This window comes from Leucopleurus acutus (genome assembly GCF_964270905.1).
Source record: "Leucopleurus acutus genome assembly, chromosome: 20".
NCBI classification, from domain to species: domain Eukaryota; kingdom Metazoa; phylum Chordata; class Mammalia; order Artiodactyla; family Delphinidae; genus Leucopleurus; species Leucopleurus acutus.
The window spans coordinates 28,260,925-28,280,430 of record NC_139162.1 but is presented as its reverse complement, the minus strand read 5'-3'; the positions used below and the strand labels follow the sequence as shown (position 1 = coordinate 28,280,430).

The window sequence follows — 19,506 nt, the reverse complement described above, 5'->3', positions numbered from 1 at the left end:
AGGGCTGGAGCCCATCACCCAAGTACGCAGCTTGGGTGTACTTCTCATCTTTCCTCTCTCTGAAGGAAGAGAACTGTGGATTGGGGGCAGCCGTAGCAAGTGTCCACCCTGCTCCTCGTATAGGTTTAAAGAAACAACTCTACAAAAAAATAAGAGAGGATTGGACCCATTTGAACTTTGTTCAAAACGTTACAAATGATTGTTTCAAATAAGCACTGCTACTACCTCAAAGGTGAAACTCATACAGGTTTAGAAAACTTCAGTCCTTTACAGTCTCATGTCCAGCCTTGGTTCTGGTATTTGATTTCCAAGAACGCTCTCTAAGGCAGTGCAAGTTGCAAAGTTATTGAATTGTTTCATTCATTCAACAAGTATGAACCAAGCATTTACTGTGTGCCCTGCACTCATAAAAAACCAGCATTCGGCAGTGAGCAAGTCACATGGTTCCTGCTTTTTTCCAGCTTACATTCTCAAGCGGAGAGACGGGTGACATGTAAGAGTGAAAGGATGGTTTCAGAGAGTCTAAGTGCTAGGAAGGACATAGACTGGGAAGAGGAGGCTTCTTTAGGGAGGGAAGCAGGGGTCAGGAAAGGCTTCTCTGAGGAGGGATCATTTGAGCTGAGGCCTGAATGCTGAGTAGGAGCCATGATTTCTTGACCCTGTAGTTTGAGAAGACCCTCCCCATTCAAAATAAGCTTTTCGTCTGTCCTCAGAAGAGCAGAGTGCTCAATTCTTAATATATCAAAGCTCATTTCTGCAGACCAACCTCTACCTTGCAAGCTGGGGGAAGTGCGGTTATGAAATACAGAAGTTTGTCGAGTTACAAGGCTAGTTGGTGACGCGTTAGAATCAGAATCAGAACCCTGAGTTCACTGAGCTGTTAAAGGCATGTTCTGGTAATTATTAATTTGACACATAGAGCAATGTTTCGGGGTAAGTAGGGCTGGGGATTTTTTCCCTCGTTGTAAATGAGGCGACTGAGTCACAGGCTGTGGCTTAAGTTAGGTCTTTTAATGCTTTCTGGATCTGTGCTAGAAAAAGGAAGGCAGCTGCTACTGATAATAGCCACGCCACCATGACCACTGTGACTGAGTGCCTTCCATAAGCCAAGTGCATGTTGTCTGTGCAACTTGCAAACAGGCATTATTATCCCCATTTTGCAGCTAAAGAAACTGAGACTAATGTGACTCTTAGCTAGAGAGGAGACAGCAGTGTATAGATTTTGTGTATTTAGGCTCTGCCTGTAAATGCTGAGTTCTCTGTTTATCTGCTGTGTGACCTTTAGGGAGCTCCCTAAGCTCTCTGAACCTCTGTTCCCTCATCTATGAAATAGGGCTAATGTTATTACCCACCTCACAGGTACACATCAGGTAGCCTGGCATATAGTCTAAGTGCTCAGTAAATGTTAGATATTGGAATTATTCAAGTGGGAGACCAGAACTTGGTGCCCAGGTCTGCATGCACAAGAGGCTGCATGGGTACTGTCATTCTGTGTGACCATTGCTGGTTGTTTGAGACCATAGGAAATCTCCAAAAACCAATCCTAGCTCCTGAACGTACATAGAGGGTTCTTGTAGTTAAAATGTACTTGTGGATTATTTCAATGACTCTGGGAGAAGACAGATGTGTTTAAATATCTGTCATGACTCGTTACCCCAAGATTTTCAGCAGAAAATATACCAGAGAAATTCATTTGACAAGTGAATACTACTTCTACCCCCTCATGTTTTTAAGCTGTGATATTGGCTAGGGAAGGGTCATTTTAAAAACAATTGCGCGTAGCTCTTACTCTGTACCAAGCAGCCCCTGTGGTTTTAACCATCCTCTCTGCAGCCTCACTAAGCTGCCTGCCCCTGACAACTGCTGGCTTCTGAGACTCTAATGACAGAGGTCTTTAGAAAGAGAGCAATAAATAAACCACTAGTTTTGAGATTTTCAACCTCTCTTTTAACTTGCTGTTGAAGCCAAGTGGTGGCCTGTATTAGTTTCCTAGGGCTGCCATTACAAAATAACACAGACTAGTGGCTTAAACGACAGAAATTTATTTTCTCAATGTTCTAGAGGCTAGAAGTCCAAGATCAAGGTGCTAGCAGGTTTGGTTTCCTCTGAGGCCGCCCTGCTTGGCTTGCGGGTGGCCGCCTTCTTGCTGTGTCCTCACAAGGTCTTTCCTATGCGTGCGCACCCCTGGAGTCTCTGCACGTCCAAATTTCCTCTTCTTATAAGGACATCAATCGGACTGGATTAGGACCTACCCTACCGTCCTTATTTTAGCTTAAAGACCTCTTTAAAGACCCTCTCTCCATATACAGTCACATTCTGGGTGTTCAACATAGGAATTTGGTAGGGGACACACTCAGTCCATAACATGGCCTTCCACAGGGCAGCCACTCAGCTCCCACAAGACTGCAGGTATGACAGGGAATGGCTGCCTCTTATCAAATGTGAGGAGAAGAAACTTCGCTGCTCAACCAACCCACTGAGGCTGCTCCTTACACATGGACCCTGGGGGCTGAAAGGGTTCCTGCTCTTGCCAGCCTCCCCTCTGAAAGGCGGGTGTCTGGGCCCTCAGGGAGACTAGTTTCCCTTCTGATGACCTGCTGTGCTCACAGAGGGGGCACCTGCTTCTTTCCACAGAAGGAGTTTCCTGAGATCCTCGGGGGCTCCAACAAGTCCCTCGCCCTGCAGTTGATACACTCAATCCTGGTAAGTGAGCCTGACTCTCCAAGATCCATTCATTTCACAAACCTCCTTGGGTCACACACAGGGGTAGCTCTGGGGGTACAGATCTTCCTCATTCGTTCATTTAGTAGATCTTTACTAAGCAGAGCTCTGCAATCCCTTATCCACAATCTCAACATCCAAATCGCGCTGACAACCCAAAGGTTTCTTGTAACTCACATGGCAGCCAATATTGACCTAGACCGATACGTAGCCATTGGTCTTTATTGTTGCTATACGTTCATTCACTTTATCCCACCATATGTTTCTCTGTGGGCATATTAATGTGGGGGCTGGGGTGCTGCCCCTTCCCCCCACCCCTGAACATATCACATAATATGCAGCATATGTACTGAATTATCTGTCTACGAACGGAAAAGCTCTGAATTCTGAAAACCACCTGGGACTAGGGACCCATATTCACTACATACCTGCATACCAGCCAGGCACTGTACTAGGTTCTAGCAATACCAAGGACCATTACTCACTCACTCCCTGCACTAGGGATATAGAGATATATAGATGGATTTCTTTCCTTCCTTCCTTTCTTCTTTCCATGAACATTTATTCAGTGTGCATTTTGTGGCAGATTCATTTCATTCATTTTTTATTGAACAAATGTTTCTTATGCATCCACATGCCCCAGAACTTCCCGAGGCACTGGGTGCAGTGATAAGCAGGCACTCCCCCTGCACTTGAGGGACTTAGAGACTTGCGGTGGATGGACATGACCGGGCACTTTGGTACGGTACTGTACACACCAGAGCAGAGATGTGTTCGAGGCCCCGTGGTGCCCGCAGGAGGGAGCAGGTGGCTTCCTCGGGGAGGAAGGCTTTGGAGGATGAATTAAGTTTGTCTGGTTAATGGAGGAGCAGGACTGAGGGGAGCCAGAGGAGCTGAGAGGACCAGTTAGGAGCAGAGAAGTGTAAGGAGATCAGTGGAAGAGGCTGGCTGCAGCAGGGGAGGATGCTGGCAGCTGTTTCATGCTATGGAAGGAATAGAAAGTTTATTCTGGGGTCTGGGAACAGAAAAAGAGAAGCATGCTTTGACTTCCACTTTAGAAATAGCCCTATGGCTGCAGAGTGGCCCAGACTGAAGGCAAGGGATCCATCAGGTCCTAAGGCTTAGAGGGGATGTTTGGTGAGTCTTGGTTGTCTGGTGATGAGAGTTGAGATGAAGGTTTCAGATATTTAAAATATGTTAGAGGAATTTCTCAGGCTGGATTGGAGATGGCCTCATGGAGGAGGAGGCCATTGATCTGGGCCTTAGCGAAGGGGAACATTTGAGCAGGAGGGCATTTCAAGAGGAGAAGGTATCTTGAGCTAGGTCCTAGCAGGTGGGAAGTAGGGTGTGTGGGAAGCTGCAGGAGGACCAGAGAGCACGCAGTCTCTCTTCCTCCCAGTAGCAAGGCAGGAAGTACTTTCCAAATGGTAAGTAGTTTTCTCATGCAGAAGCCATAGTTTTGCTCCAGAACCCTAGGGGTCTGCACTGTGACTGCCCAGCTGGGGCTCGCCAGAGGCTCCACATGGCATATGTACCCCCCTTGGATACCTCAAGCACCAAGGTGTCTGCTGGTCCTATGGGCCACGCAAGGGAACTTGCACCAGAACCTGGACCTGCTGCAGAGCCATCACTTGCTCTGGGCCTGATTAAAAGCAGTCAGCCTTCAGAGGACCCAGTGAATGTGTCCCAGCAGCATTCCCTGGCATGGTGTACGCTGCCTCCAAATCCCAAAGAAACCTACGAAGGGCTGTGACTCTGTCTTAGTGTTAGGGGGTTGAGGTGCAGTAACTTTTCCCAGTGTTCCCCAGAGCACCAGACTCCCAAGAACATCACCAATGTGGCAGACCTTGAACCTTTATGATGTTTCCCTTCCATCCTCTGGCATTTGTGCTGGGGCCACATTGAAGGACTGAAGACTGGGAGGCAGCCTGGTGTCAGGTCAAAAAAGCATGGGATGGGGCTTCCCTGGTGGCGCAGTGGTTGAGAGTCCGCCTGCCAATGCAGGGGACATGGGTTCGTGCCCCGGTCCGGGAAGATCCCACATGCCGCGGAGCGGCTGGGCCCGTGAGCCATGGCCGCTAAGCCTGCGCGTCTGGAGCCTGTGCTCCGCAATGGGAGAGGCCACAACGGTGAGAAGCCCACGTACTGCAAAAAAAAAAAAAAAAGCATGGGATGCTCTGTTAAAGGACTTGGCAATGGGTTTCAGAGGGAACTGACAGAACTGAAGGCCTGCTCTGTGCCAGGCAGCATGCTTTTCTTTTTGTATCTTGTGTGATCCTCTGAACAACAATTGTTGTTGAACAACAACAACAATAAATAAACAACAATTTTTTTTTTCATAGAAGAGGTAACTCCAAGAGACCAACTCGCTTAGATCAAAGAGTAAAGGTCTGGAGACAGTGTTGGTACCAGGAGCAGGGCCAGCCTCAGGAGTGTGCAACCTGTGTAGTTCAAAGGGCCTCATGCTTAGAAGAGTCCTATACTTGGTTGAATGTTCTGTTGTCACTACCTTGAAATTCTTAGAGTTTTTGAACAAGGACCTCACATTTTTCACTTTGCACTGGGCCACACAAACAACTTAGCCAGATCTGCCCAGGGGTGGCTGTTTCTGAAATATTTCAGAGAGGCGTGCATACTGTGATTAGAGAATGAGATTTGGATGCAGATAGGCTTGTGAAGGAATCATGGTTCCACCACTTTGGACAAACCACTTAACCTCTCTAAACCTCAGTTACCTCACCTGTCAAATGGGGCTGATTTTGATACTTGCATCATAGGGTCACTGCATGGATTAAATGAGACAATGCATGTAAAGCACTTAGAATTTTGCCTGCAAAGGCAAATGTTTGACTGTTGTTGCTGTGTATTGGCTGTTGCTGTTGACCTAGATCTCTTGCAACCATGATGTTTTACAGCACATCCCTGTCCAGTATTTATACCTTGTGGCTAATGAATATTTCTACAACAAACACTCTCTGATTGATATACGAAATCGCTTCCTGGATTTGCTTGGAGATGTGTTCTTTGTGATCCCTGAGCTGGTCACAGCTCAATATCACAGAGGTGAGTCTCCTAGCACCGCTCCTCCTGCAAGGCTGGTGGCTGCAGGGATCCCTGTTGCCTGCTGACTGTCTACCTGCTCTGCCCTTCTGTTCCTTTGATGAGAGGGCGTTCCCAAGGCTGTCTGGGATATAGCCCTGCATGCTGACCTTTGCAGTTCCCCTGCCTTTCAGAGTTCAGGAATGTTGATCAGTCCTTTTTGTTTATTTTCCTTCCCCTTCTTCAGCACCATGTAGAAAAGTTCTACCCCTCCATATTTTCCGGAGCCTGGACCCCACTTTCCTTCCTCTTCGGAAGTGTCTTCCCAAATATCTTAACTCTAAGCAGTAGTGGAGCAATCAGAAAGAGAAGATTACTCGTGGGGAAGCAAATCTGCCCTTCTTTCTTTTTAAACAATTTTTATTTATTTTTTAAATTGAAGTGTAGTTGATTTACAAAGTTGTGCAAATTTCTGCTGTACAGCAAAGTGATTCAGATATATATATGTGTATATATATATTCTTTTAAATATTCTCTTCCATTATGGTTTATCACAGGATATTGAATATACTTCCCTGTGCTATACAGTAGTACCTTATTGTTTATCTATTCTATATATAATAGTTTGCATCTGCTAACCCCAAACTCCCACTCCATCCCTCCCCACCCCCCTCCCGCTTGGCAACCACATGTCTATTCTCTATGTCTGAGTCTGTTTGTTTCATAGATAAGTTCATTTGTTGTCATATTTTAGATACCACATATAAGTAGAATCTCATATGGTATTTGTCTTTCTCTTTCTGACTTTCTTCACTTAGTATGATAATATCTAGGTCCATTCATGTTGCTGAAAATGGCATTATTTCGTTCTTTTTATGGCTGAGTAATATATATATATATGTTTTATATATATATATATATATATAACATATATATATATATATATATATATATATATGCACTCTACATCTTGTTTATCCATTCATCTGTCGATGGACATTTAGGTTGTTTCCATGTTTTGGCTATTGTGAATAGTGCTGCTATGAACATAGGGGTGCATGTATCTTTTTGAATTATAGTTTTGTCCAGATATAAGCCCAGGTGTGGGATTGCTGGATCATATGCCAACTTTATTTTTAGGTTTTGTTTTGTTTTGTTTTTTTGCAGTACACGTGCCTCTCACTGTTGTGGCCTCTCCCGTTGTGGAGCACAGGCTCCGGATGCGCAGGCTCAGCGGCCATGGTTCACGGGCCCAGCCGCTTCGTGGCATGTGGGATCCTCCAGGACCGGGACACAAACCCGCGTCCCCTGCATCGGCAGGTGGACTCTCAACCACTGCGCCACCAGGGAAGACCTATTTTTAGTTTTTTGAGGAAATTCCATACTGTTTTCCATAGTGGCTGCACCAACTTATATTCTCACCAACAGTGTAGGAGGGTTCCCTTTTCTCCACACCCTTTCCAGCATTTGTTATTTGTAGACTTTTTAATGATGGCCATTCTGACCGGTGTGAAATGGTATCCCATTGTAGTTTTGATTTGCATTTCTCTAATAATTAGTGATGCTGAGCATCTTTTCATGTGCCTGTTGGCCATGAGTATGTCTTTTTGGAGAAATGTCTATTTAGGTCTTCTGCCCATTTTTTGATTGGGTTGTTTGTTTTTTTTGTTGTTGTTGTTGAGTTATATTAACTGTTTGTTTATTTTGGAAATTAAGCCCTTGTCAGTCGCATCATTTGCAAACATTTTATCCAAGTCCATAGGTTGTCTTCTTGTTTTGTTTATGGTTTCCTTTGCTGTACAAAAGCTTGTAAGTTTGATTAGGTCCCATTCGTTTATTTTTGCTTTTATTTCCATTCCCTTGGGAGACTGACCTAAGAAAACATTGTTTCAATTTATGTCAGAGAATGTTTTGCCTATGTTGTCTTCTAGAAGTTTTATGGTGTCATGTCTTATATTTAAATCTTTAAGCCATTTTGAGTTTATTTTTTTGTATGGTGTGAGGGTGTGTTCTAACTTCTTTGATTTACGTGTGGCTGTCCAGCTTTCTCAATGCCACTTGCTGAAGAGACTGTCTTTAAGATCTCAGAATGCAGGGATTGCAGAACGAATGGATTAAAAAAAAGTAATCCAACTATATGCTTTCTACAAGACACTCACTTTAGAATCAAAGATACAAATAGGTTGGAAGTGAAAGGATGGCAAAAGATACATTCCATGCAAACAGTAACCAAAAGAGAGTTGTAGTGGCAATACTTAAATCAGGCAAAATAGACTTTAAGGCTAAATAGTTACAGAGAAATTGTTACAGACTAAAAGAGACAGAGAAGCACATTATATAAGGATAAAATAGTGAATCCATCAGGAAGATATAGCAATTAAAAACCCAGATGTACCTTACAACAGAGCCTCAAAATATATGAAGCAAAAAATGACAGAATCAAAGGGAGAAACAGACAGTTTTACATTAATAGTTGGAGACTTCAACCCCACTTTCAATACTAGAACAACTATACAAAAGATAGACAAGGAAATAGAAAACTTAAACAATACTATAAACCAACTACATCAAACAGAAACATAAAGAACACTTCACCTAACAACAGCAGATTACATATTCTTCTCAAGTACACATGGAACATCCTCAGCTATAGACCATATACTGGACCACAAAACAAGTCTCAGTAACTTTTAAAAAGATGTAAATCATACAGAGTGTCTTTTCCAACCACAGTGGAATGAAGTTAGAAATCAATAACGAAAGGAAATCTGGAAAATTCACAAATGTTTATAAATTAAACGGCACTTTTTTATAGTTTAGAAAATTGTGGCAAAATATGCATAACAAAAATTTTTACCATTTTAATAATTTTTAAGTGTACAGTTCAGTGGAATTAAAGTTCATTCACATTATTGTGCAACCATACCACTGTCCATCCATCTCCAGAACATTTTCATCATCCCAAACTGAAACTCTGTACCCATTAAAAAATAACTCCCCACTCCTTCTGTCTCTATGAATTTGACTATTCTAGGCACTTCATATAAGTTGAATCATATAATATTTGTCCTTCTGTATCTGGCTTAATTCACTTGGCGTAATGCCTTTAAAGTTCATCCATGTTGTATCATGTATCAGAATTTCATTCTTTTCTAAGACTGAGTAATATTCTATGGTATGTATATAACACATTTTGTTTATCCATTGGCCATCAATGGACATTTGGGCTGTTTCCACCTTTGGTTGTTGTGAATAATGCTTCCATGAACATTGGTATACAAATATCTGTTCAAGTTGTGGCTTTCACTTCTTGGGGTGCATACCCAGAGGTGTAATTGCTGGATCATGTGGTTATTCTATGTTTAATTTTTTGAGGAACTGTCCTATTGTTTTCCACAGTGGCTGCACCATTTTACATTGTGCATTTATAATGCACAGGGTTCCAAGTTTTCCACATTTTTACCAACACTTGTTATTATCATTTTTAAGTAATAGCCATTGTAATAGGTGTGAAATGGTATCTTATTGTGGTTATGATTTGCATTTCCCTAAGAATTAGTGATGTTGATATCGAATATCTTTTCATGTGCTTATTACCCATTTGTATATATTCTTTGGAGAAATGTTTATTCAAGTTCTTTGCCTATTTTTGAATTTAGCTGGTTTTTGTGTTGTTGTTACTGAGTTTTAGGAGTTCTTTACATACTCTAGATATATTAATCTTTTATCAGATAAATGATTTGCAAACATTTTCTCCCATTCTGTGGATTGCCTTATTATTTTGTTGATAGTGTGCTTTGCTACAAAATAGTTTTTAAACAACAAACTCTTAAATAATCAATAGGTCAAAGAAGAAATCACAGGGAAAATCAGAACATACTTTGAGATGAATGAAAACAAAACCACAAGATTCTGAAACTTATGGGGCATGGTGAAAGCAGTGCTTAGAGAGAAATTTATAGCTGTAAGTGCATACATTAAAAAGCAAAAAAGGGCTTCCCTGGTGGCACAGTGGTTGAGAATATGCCTGCTAATGCAGGGGACACGGGTTCGAGCCCAGGTCTGGGAGGATCCCACGTGCCGTGGAGCAACTGGGCCCATGAGCCACAACTACTGAGCCTGCGTGTCTGGAGCCTGTGCTCCCCAACAAGAGAGGCCATGATAGTGAGAGGCCTGTGCACCACGATGAAGAGTGGCCCCTGCTTGCCACAACTAGAGATAGCCCTCGCACAGAAATGAAGACCCAACACTGCAAAAATAAAAATAAATAAATAATAAACTCCTACCCCTAACATCTTAAAAAAAAAAAAAAGCAAAAACGATCTCAAATCAATAACCCAACCTTCCACCTTAAGTAACTAGAAAAATAAGAGCAAAGTAAATCCAACCAGAAGGAAGAATATAATAAAGATAAGAGCAGAGATAAATGAAATAGAGTATAAAATCAATAGAGAGAATGGATGAATATAAAATTTGGTTCTTTGAAAAACAACAGAGACTTCCCTGGTGGCACAGTGGTTAAGAATCTGCCTGCCAATGCAGTGGACACAGGTTTGATCCCTGGTCCAGGAAGATCCCATGTGCTGTGGAGCAGCTAAGCCCATGTGCCACAACTACTGAAGCCTGCACACCTGGAGCCCATGCTCTGCAATGAGAAGCCACCACAATGAAAAGCCCACGCACCACAATGAAGAGTAGCCCTTGCTCGCTGCCACAACTAGAGAAAGCCTGCGTGCAGCAATAAAGACCCAATGTAGCCAAAGATAAAAGTAAGTTAATTAATTTAAAAAATAAAAGAGTGTTTACTGAAAAAAAAGAAAAACAACGAAATTGACAAACTTTTAATCAGACTGACCAAGAAAGAAAGAAGACTCAAATTAAAAATGAAAGTGGGTGCATTACTACAGACGTTACAGAAATAAAAAGGATTATTATGAACAGGTGTATGGCAACAAATTAGGTAGATGAAATTGGGAAATTCCTAGAAACACAAAAACTACAAAAACCAATTCAAGAAGAAATAGAAAGTCTGAATATACCTATGACAAAAGAAATTATTGAATCAGTAAGCAAAACCCTACCAACAAAGGAAATCCCAGGACCAGTTGTCTTCACTGGTGAATTCTAGCAAACATTTAAAGAAGAATTAAAACCAATCCTTCTCAACCCTTTCAAAAAAGTGAAAGAGGAGAGAATACTTCGTAACTCGTCCTGTGAGACCAGTAGTACCCTGATAGTAAAGCCAAAGACATCACAAGAAAAGAAAACTATAGACCAATATCCCATATGAGCCTAGTTGCAAAAATCCTCAACAAAATCCTAGCTACTGAATCTAGCATATTAAAAGGATTGTATACCATAATCAATTGGGATTTATCCCAGGAATATAAGCATGGTTCAATATATGAAAATCAATCAATATAATATACCTTATTAATAGAATACAGGAAAAAACACACAATTATCTTATTAGATGCAGAAAAAGCATTTGACAAAATTCAACACAAATTCATGATGAAGACACTCAACAAACTAAGAATACACAGGACCTTGTTCAAACTGATAAAGGACTTATGTGAAAAACCCACAACTGATATCTTACTTAATGGTGAAAGACTGAAATCTTTCCCTAAGATCAGGAACAAGATAAAGATGTTTCCTCCCACCATTTCTATTCAAGTTCTAGCGAGGACAAATTAAAAGGAATCTAAATTGGAAAGAAAGAAGCAAAACTGTCTCTATTCACAGATGGCATGATATTATGTGTAGAAAATTCTAAAGAATCCACAAAAAACCATGAGAGTTAATAAATTCAAAGTTTCAGGATACAAGATCAGCATACAAAAGTCAGTTTTATTTCTACACACTAGCAGTGAACAATCAAAAAATGAAATTAAGAGAACAACTTCATTTAGAATAGCATTAGCATCAAAAAGAATAAATTACTTAGAAATTAATATAACCAAGGAGGTACAAGATACGTGCACTGAAAATTATAAAACATTGCTGAAAGAAATGAAAGAATAAATGGTTTGGAAGATTTAGATTTAAGATGGCAATACTCCCAAATTTAATGCAATTCCCATCAAAATTCTGACTTCCTTTTTTGCAGAAATGGACAAGCTGATCCTAAAATTCATATGGAATTTCAGGGGACCCAGAATAGCCAAAATAATCTTGAAAAAGAACAAAGCTGGAAGACTCATATTTACTGATTTTAAAACTCACTACAAGGCAATGGTAGTCAAGGTGGTGTGCTACTGGCATAAGAATAGACAAACAGATCAATGTCCAGAAATAAACCTATATATATCTATGGTCAATTGATTTACACAAGGCTGCCAAGACTATTCAATGGGGAAAAAATAGTCTTTTCAACAAATTCTGCTGGGACAACTGAATAACACATGCAAAAGAAGGAAATTGAACCCTACCCTCACACCATAATCAAAAATTAACTCAAAATGGTTATTTGTAGTGAGTTGGATGGACCTAGAGACTGTCATACAGAGTGAAGTTAAGTCAGAAAGAGAAAAACAAATACCGTATGCTAAAACATATATATGGAATCTAAAAAAAATGGTTCTGAAGAACCTAGGGGCAGGACAGGAATAAAGACACAGACATAGAGAATGGACTTGAGGACATGGGGAGAGGCAAGGGTAAGCTGGGACGAAGTGAGAGTATGGCATGGACTTATATATACTACCAAATGTAAAATAGATAGCTAGTGGGAAGCAGCAGCATAGCACAGGGAGATCAGCTCGGTGCTTTGTGACCACCTAGAAGGGTGGGATAGGGAGGGTGGGAGGGAGACGCAAGAGGAAGGAGATATGGGGATATATGTGTATGTATAGCTGATTCACTTTTTTATAAAGCAGAAACTAACACACCATTGTAAAGCAATTATACTTCAATAAAGATGTTAAAAAAATAATTAACTCAAAATGGATCAGAGACCTAAATGTAAGAGGTGAAACTGTAAACCTCTTAGAAGAAAACAGGGTACATTTCTATGACCTCAGATTTGGCAATGGATTCTTAGATATAACACCAAAAATATAAACAAAAAAGAAAAAAATTGGACTTTATCAAAATTAAAAATTATTGTGCATTAAGGGACAATATAAAGAAAGTGAAAAGACAACCCACAGAATGGGAGAAAATATTTGCAAATCATATATCTGATAAGGGTCTATTATTCAGAATATATAAAGAACTCTTACAAGTAAACAAACAAACAAACAAAAAGCCCAAACAACTCAAATAAAAAATGGGCAAAGGATTGAATGGACATTTTTCCAAAGAAGATATACAAATGGCTAATAAGCACATGAAAAGATGATCAACATCATTTGTTATTAAAGAAATGAAAATCATAACTACGAGATACCACTTCACATCCACTAGAGTAGCTACAATAAGCAAACAAACAAAAATCAACAACAACAAATCCAGAAAATAACAACATGTTGTTGAGAATGTGGAGAAATTGGAACACTCATATACTGCTGATGGGAATGTAAAATGGTGCACCCGTTGTAGAAAACAGTTCGGCTGTTCCTCAAAAAGTTAAACGTAAAAGTATCAGCAACCCAGCAAATACACTCCTAAGCAATTATACTCCAATAAAAATTTTTTAAAAATAGGTGGTCAAACAAAAATCTTACATGAGTGTTCATAGCAGCCTTATTGTAACCAAAAAGAAGTAACAACCCAAATGTCCATCAGTTGGTGAATAGATAAACAAAAGGTGGTGTATATATATACAATGGATTATAATTTAGCCATGAAATATTGATACGTGCTACAATACGGATGAACCCTGGAAAAACTGCTAAGTGGAAGAAGCCCATAAAAGGCTATATGTTGTGTGATTCTATTTATGTGAAATGTCCAGAGTAGGCAAATCTATAGCACCATAAAATTCCCAAGGGTAAGGGGAGGGGTGAGTGAGGGAATGACTGCTTGAATGGGTCTGGGTTTCTGTCTGAGGTGATGAAAATGTTCTGGACCTAGATAGTGGTGATGGTTGCACAACATTCTGCACGTACTAAAAGCCACTGAATTATACACTTTGAAATTGTTAAAATGCTGACTTTTATGTTGGTGAATTTTTAAAAATTACTGTGAAGAAAATGCAAAAGCAAGCCACAGACTGGAAGAAAATATTCACAATACAAATCTGACAAAAAATTCATATCCAGAAGAGAAGAACTCTTACAGTTCAGTAGTGAAAAGACAAATAATCCAATTACAAATGTGTAAAAGGCTTGAAAAGACACTTCACTAAAGAGGATGAATGAAAGCAAAATGCACATGAAAAGGTGCTCGATATTGTCATCAGGGAAATGCAAAATGAAACCAAAATGAGGCAACTATTTACACCTGCTAAAATGGCTAATATTAAAAACTCAAACCATATGCCAAAAAGTATTGCCAAGGATGCGGAATGTTCAGAACTTCTGGTGGGAATGTGAAGTGGTTACAATCACCCTGGAAAACTGTAAGTTTCTTATAGACATACACTTACCCTGTTACTCAACCGCAGAAAAGACTTGTATATGGATATCCACAGCAGCTTTAATCATAATAGCCCAAAATTGGAAAGAGCCCCAAATGTCTATCGTCAGATGAATGGATAAGTAATTTATGGTATATTCATGCAGTAGCTTACTACTTGGTGATTAGGAGTCAATTACTGATACAGGCAAAACATGGATGAACCTCAAAAGCATTATGCTGAGCAAAAGAAGCCGGATACAAAAGAGTACATTTTGTGTTATTCCATACAGAGTTCAAGAACAAGCAAAATTAATCAATTGTGATAGGAATAAAAACTTTGGTTTTCTCTTGGTAGAGTGACTAGAAGGAGATACAAGGGAACTTCTGGGGTGATGGAAATGCTCTGTATCCTGCTTGGGGTGGTGTTTACATGAACGTGCATGCATTTGTAAAAACTCATCAAAATGTACACTTAAAATCTGTGCTTTTTATTGTCCATACATGATACTTCTATTAAAAGAGAAAATGAGAGGAAAGGAAGCAGAGATAATAAGGCAACTTCACTGTAAGGCTTGCTAGAAGGAATTTAGAGAAATAAGCCAGTAACTGGAGGGGAAGTTGAGACCAAGAGTATGTATTGATATGTTTGTGTGTGCTTCTGTGTGTGTGTGCCCATATGTGTGTGCATATGTGTGTGCACACGTGTGTGTGCTTTAATGAGAGACTTTGTAAGCATGTTTGCTACTGATGGTGATGATCCAATAGAGAAAAACTGATGATGCAGAGAAAGAGGGAAATTACAGAGCAAAGACCTTTAGAAGAGAGGTGAAGAAACATAGGATGCAGCAGAGCATCTTGGTAGCAGGAAATAATTTTGTTCTGTTTTCCCCAGACAGTTGAACCAGGGTCAAACAAAGGAAGTCACAAGGAGGTAGATCTCGGATCAGTATAAAGGGTTTTTTTTTGAGAAGTAGTACTGTTGCCCTCTCAGGCCACCCTGAGGGGTAGTGAGTTCTGTCTCCAGGGGCATGAGGGCCACTGTAGCAGGAAACACTAGCCTCACATTGTCTCTGGGCTGTTCCACCCACAAGTCTGTGGATCCCAGACTAGATGGACGGAAATGCAGGGCCAGCCCCTACTGCCCCCTGCATGCATGCCTGCCACAAACCCTTCCTACCTTTCTGCAGATGCTGGTGCACCTGTCTACTTCTATGAGTTTCAGCATCGGCCCCAGTGCTTAAAGGATAAGAAGCCACCTTTTGTCAAAGCTGATCACACTGAGGAAATCCGCTTTGTCTCTGGAGGTGCCTTCCTGAAGGGCGACATTGTCATGTTTGGTAAGAAACTGGCTTCAGGGGCTCCTGCTCTTGCAGGAACACGAGCTTGGGACGAGTTGGGGAGAAGATGAGAATCTCCATTGTTAGCGCGAACATTATGCAGCGGCTGGGAGGACTGGCATGGTGGTTTACAGACACAACCTTTCGCTGGAGAATGTCTCCACTCGTAGTTTTAGAAAAAGAGGCCATGAAAAAGAGGGGCCAACATTTGCTTGATGAGTATTTTTCTCTGGACTAAAGCCTATAGGGGTGGGCACTTGGGGGCACTCATGCAATCTGATTTTTTTTGGAAAAAAAAAAACACCCACTTACTTCCTTCTCTTTGACATCTGGTCTCACCCTCCCTGCCCTTCCCAGAGCTCCCGTGAGGCTACCACTCAGGGCTTTCAAAGGCAAGAACCACATTTTTCATAATTGCAGCTGAAAGTTGTCTGGATCCAGGTGATCTAATGTAAATGCTTGTGAACTGTTTCTGGTGAGGTTAGCTCATTTATTCCTGAATTTATGACCTGTTCAGTGCCTAAAATAATAAGCCAATCAGATGAGGTTATCAAAATTTAAAAAACCATAGGAACTACACACAGGAGTTATGACTAAACCATTTAGTTAAAAAATTGCACAGTGTAGGCTCTTAACCAGTTCATGCTAGCCTCTCCATGAAAAGGACAGAACCTCTCCTCTAGAGTGTGTCTGTGCAGTGCGGTTTGTTCATTGTTTGATTTATTCTTTCTTATCTTATAATGCCAATACTAACAGAACTACCTCCTAGGTTGTCATAAGGATTAAATGAAACAATTCTCATAAATCATATGGTGAGTGCTTAAGAAATATTACTATTATTATTACTCAGTAACCATCACTGAACCTGTACTATGTGATGGGCACATGGACTCTCAGAAATGGAAAAAATGAACAACATATGTATGTATCAAAGGGTTAAATTCCTTGGTACCTAAAGAGCTCATAAAATCAATGAGAAAAACACAACCCAGTCAAAAACTGGGTAACAGATATAAATAGTTTATGGAAAGGGAAACATGTGGCTTTTAAACATAAAAATCCATTCAACCTCGCTCATAGCAAAGAGGATTAAAAACTAACCTTGACCAAGGACTCATTTTTCATAGATCAAGGTTGAGAAGAACATTTTACATAATGTATTTGAGCAGGTGGGGGAAAATTGATAACCTCATATGTCAGTGGAAAACTCTATCAAAATTTAAAATGCGTGTAGTTTTTAGCCCAGCAATTCAACTTCTGGAATTTTTTATGCAATTATACTTCCACATGTGCAAAAATATACACACACAAACACACACTAAAACATTGCTTTTACGAGCAAAAGATTGAAAAAAATGTCAAGACCCATCAATACAGTACCGGATACATGAATTATATACTTACATATATATATTTATGTATTGTATATTTATAGAGCAACAAAGAACAGTAAATAGAAGGTTTATAGGCAGCAATATGGAACTAACTCCTGGAAACAATTTTAGTGAAAGAGAAAGATGTATAATGTGTGTCCACTGTAGCATCAAGTGTGTTAAAAGTGTCTGCTTAAACCCTCATGCACGTCTAGACTCCTTCGGAAGTTCCCTCAAGAATGTGGTAACAATGGTTGCCTCTGAGGCTGGTAACTGGGTGACTAGAGGGAAGAGACGGAGAAACTTACTTTCATTAGATATACTGCCTGCATTTTGAACTTTGTGCTTTAAGCAGTGTTACATTTTCAAATAAAGAAGTACAATAATTGATTGATTGATCGAGAGAGAGAGGTGTCTCTGTCCCCAAGGAACTTGCAGTCCCGTGGAAAGGGCAGGAAGAGTGTTGGATGGTCAGGGAAGATGTGTGTTCAGCCTCCACCATTTGGAACCATGATTCTTCAGGCAAGTCAGTATCTGCAAATACGCAATGAGTGCAGTGAAACAGCTGAGCAGGAACATGATGCTATATTGGGCTAACTTTGCTCAGAATGGGTAAGTGAACCTTCCAGCTTCCTCCGTAACCAGGTGTTTGAGGCTGAAAATCTCTCACTTCCAGGAATCCTAATGGGGAAGGCCTGCCCCTGTGGCCGGCCTACGATCAGACCGAGGAATACTTACAGCTGGACTTGAACATGAGCGTGGGACAGAGACTGAAAGAGCTGGAGCTGGAGTTTTGGACGGACACCCTCCCCCTGATGATGTTCTCTTCCAGAACGCTCCTCGCTTCTCTTTCTTTCTTAACCTTCCTTTCTCTGCTCCTGCCTTTCATTTTCTCTTTTTCTCCTATCTTTGTGTGATTCTGGTTTTCCTTCTCCTTCTGCGGTTTCTCCCACAATCATTAGCTTCATCTGTGTTTAGCTACTTTACGGAGTCAACTGCTTTAGCTGATGTTTTGGGAACTTGGGGATGATCCTTAAAGAATTATTTTCAACGTCAAAAAATGCAATTTGGGGCTTCCCTGGTGGCGCAGTGGTTGAGAGTCCGCCTGCCGATGCAGGGTACATGGGTTCATGCCCCGGTCCGGGAATATCCCACATGCCGCGGAGCGGCTGGGCCCGTGAGCCATGGCCGCTGAGCCTGCGCATCCGGAGCCTGTGCTCCGCAACGGGAGAGGCCACAACACTGAGAGGCCCGCGTACCGCAAAAAAAAAAAAAAAACAAAAACAAAAAAAAACAACGCAATTTGCCTTGGAAATCTACCAGATTTCTTCAATAAATCTGCAGGAGGGCTGGCCTATTAGTTGGCATCATAATGATCTTGTTACTCATATAAAATAAAATAAGAATGCAAAATATGTATAGGGAGCAGAATTTAATTATGGGCTGAAAACTCTCCCCCTCTACCCCAGCATCCAAGATGAAGTGAACTTTCTAACATGTCTTGGTGTGTGTTACCTGAATTATGTGTCCTCCAACCCCCATCTAGGTGGGTTTTAGCCACGAACCAAGCATGGATGTCCTGAACATCACTGCCTTGAACTGGCTCTCTTCTCTGGCTCAGGAGTTATGTCGGGGAGAGGGACACACCAGAGACCCTGCTCAGAAATGGAAAACAGACGTCCTCCAAGTTCTGGAATGCAGAAGTCAAACACCAGGCAGCAAGTTCAGTCAGAGATTTCCAAGAAGAAGGGATGTTTTACTGATGGGGTGGAGACTAATCCATCATTCAATAAATCTACATTGGGTGCCTGATATGTACCAGCAATAGCCCTACTGGGGTTACAACAGTTAACAAAGACATACTCTCCATCAAATGGTGAGCAAACAGACAGTAAGCAAACATTCACACAAGTGACTATCTTAAGATACAAAGTTGAAGAATTCATTTAGTAAAGGAAGGTGTTTTAAGAAAGTGTAAGAGGGGAACCTCATTGAGGTGAAAGTCTTAGGAAGCTGTCTCTGGAGAAATAACATTTGTAATAAGAAAGGATGAATTAAAGTTAACCAGATGATAAGTAGGGAGAATGTTATACATACCATCATTCAAAGGATGCACTTTTACTTTTTATATCCATATAATTCCTGTTACATCCATACAATTTAACCAGGTAATTACTATTTATTTCTGATTCCTTCAAAATTACACGAGGTACATAGAATAGGAGGGTCTCTGAAGTGTCAGTAACTTACAGTTCTTCTGGGTCAGAGATCTTCAACTTATAGCCTGAATCTGACCTCCAGAAGAGTTTTGGTTAGCTCACACAATGTCAAATATGTTTTGGAATTAGTTTCCACCTAATTTTAAATTAGGGACATTTTACATTAAAAGCCATATTTCCAGCTTCTCAAAACAACAACAACAGATCCGGCAACATTAGAACTGTATTCCCACATGGTAACTAGGGCTTCTGAAAGCCCATATAACACCTTCATGCAAATTATAAGATATCCTTTCCTCAAAACCCTCTACA

General features: G+C 40.7%; 1 protein-coding gene across 1 annotated transcript in view; it reads left to right on the top strand.

The window, feature by feature from the left end:
• Window positions 1-18,738, top strand: part of CES5A (carboxylesterase 5A) — a gene marked incomplete at both ends in the record, with an annotated part of 86,952 nt that extends 68,214 nt beyond the window's left edge. Inside the window, 6 exon segments of the mRNA XM_082862988.1 lie at window positions 2,635-2,703; window positions 5,637-5,784; window positions 15,453-15,602; window positions 17,533-17,587; window positions 17,652-17,795; window positions 18,597-18,738. Of these exon segments, the coding sequence (XP_082719114.1) occupies window positions 2,635-2,703; window positions 5,637-5,784; window positions 15,453-15,602; window positions 17,533-17,587; window positions 17,652-17,795; window positions 18,597-18,738 (708 nt within the window).
• Window positions 18,739-19,506: the final 768 nt, after the last annotated feature.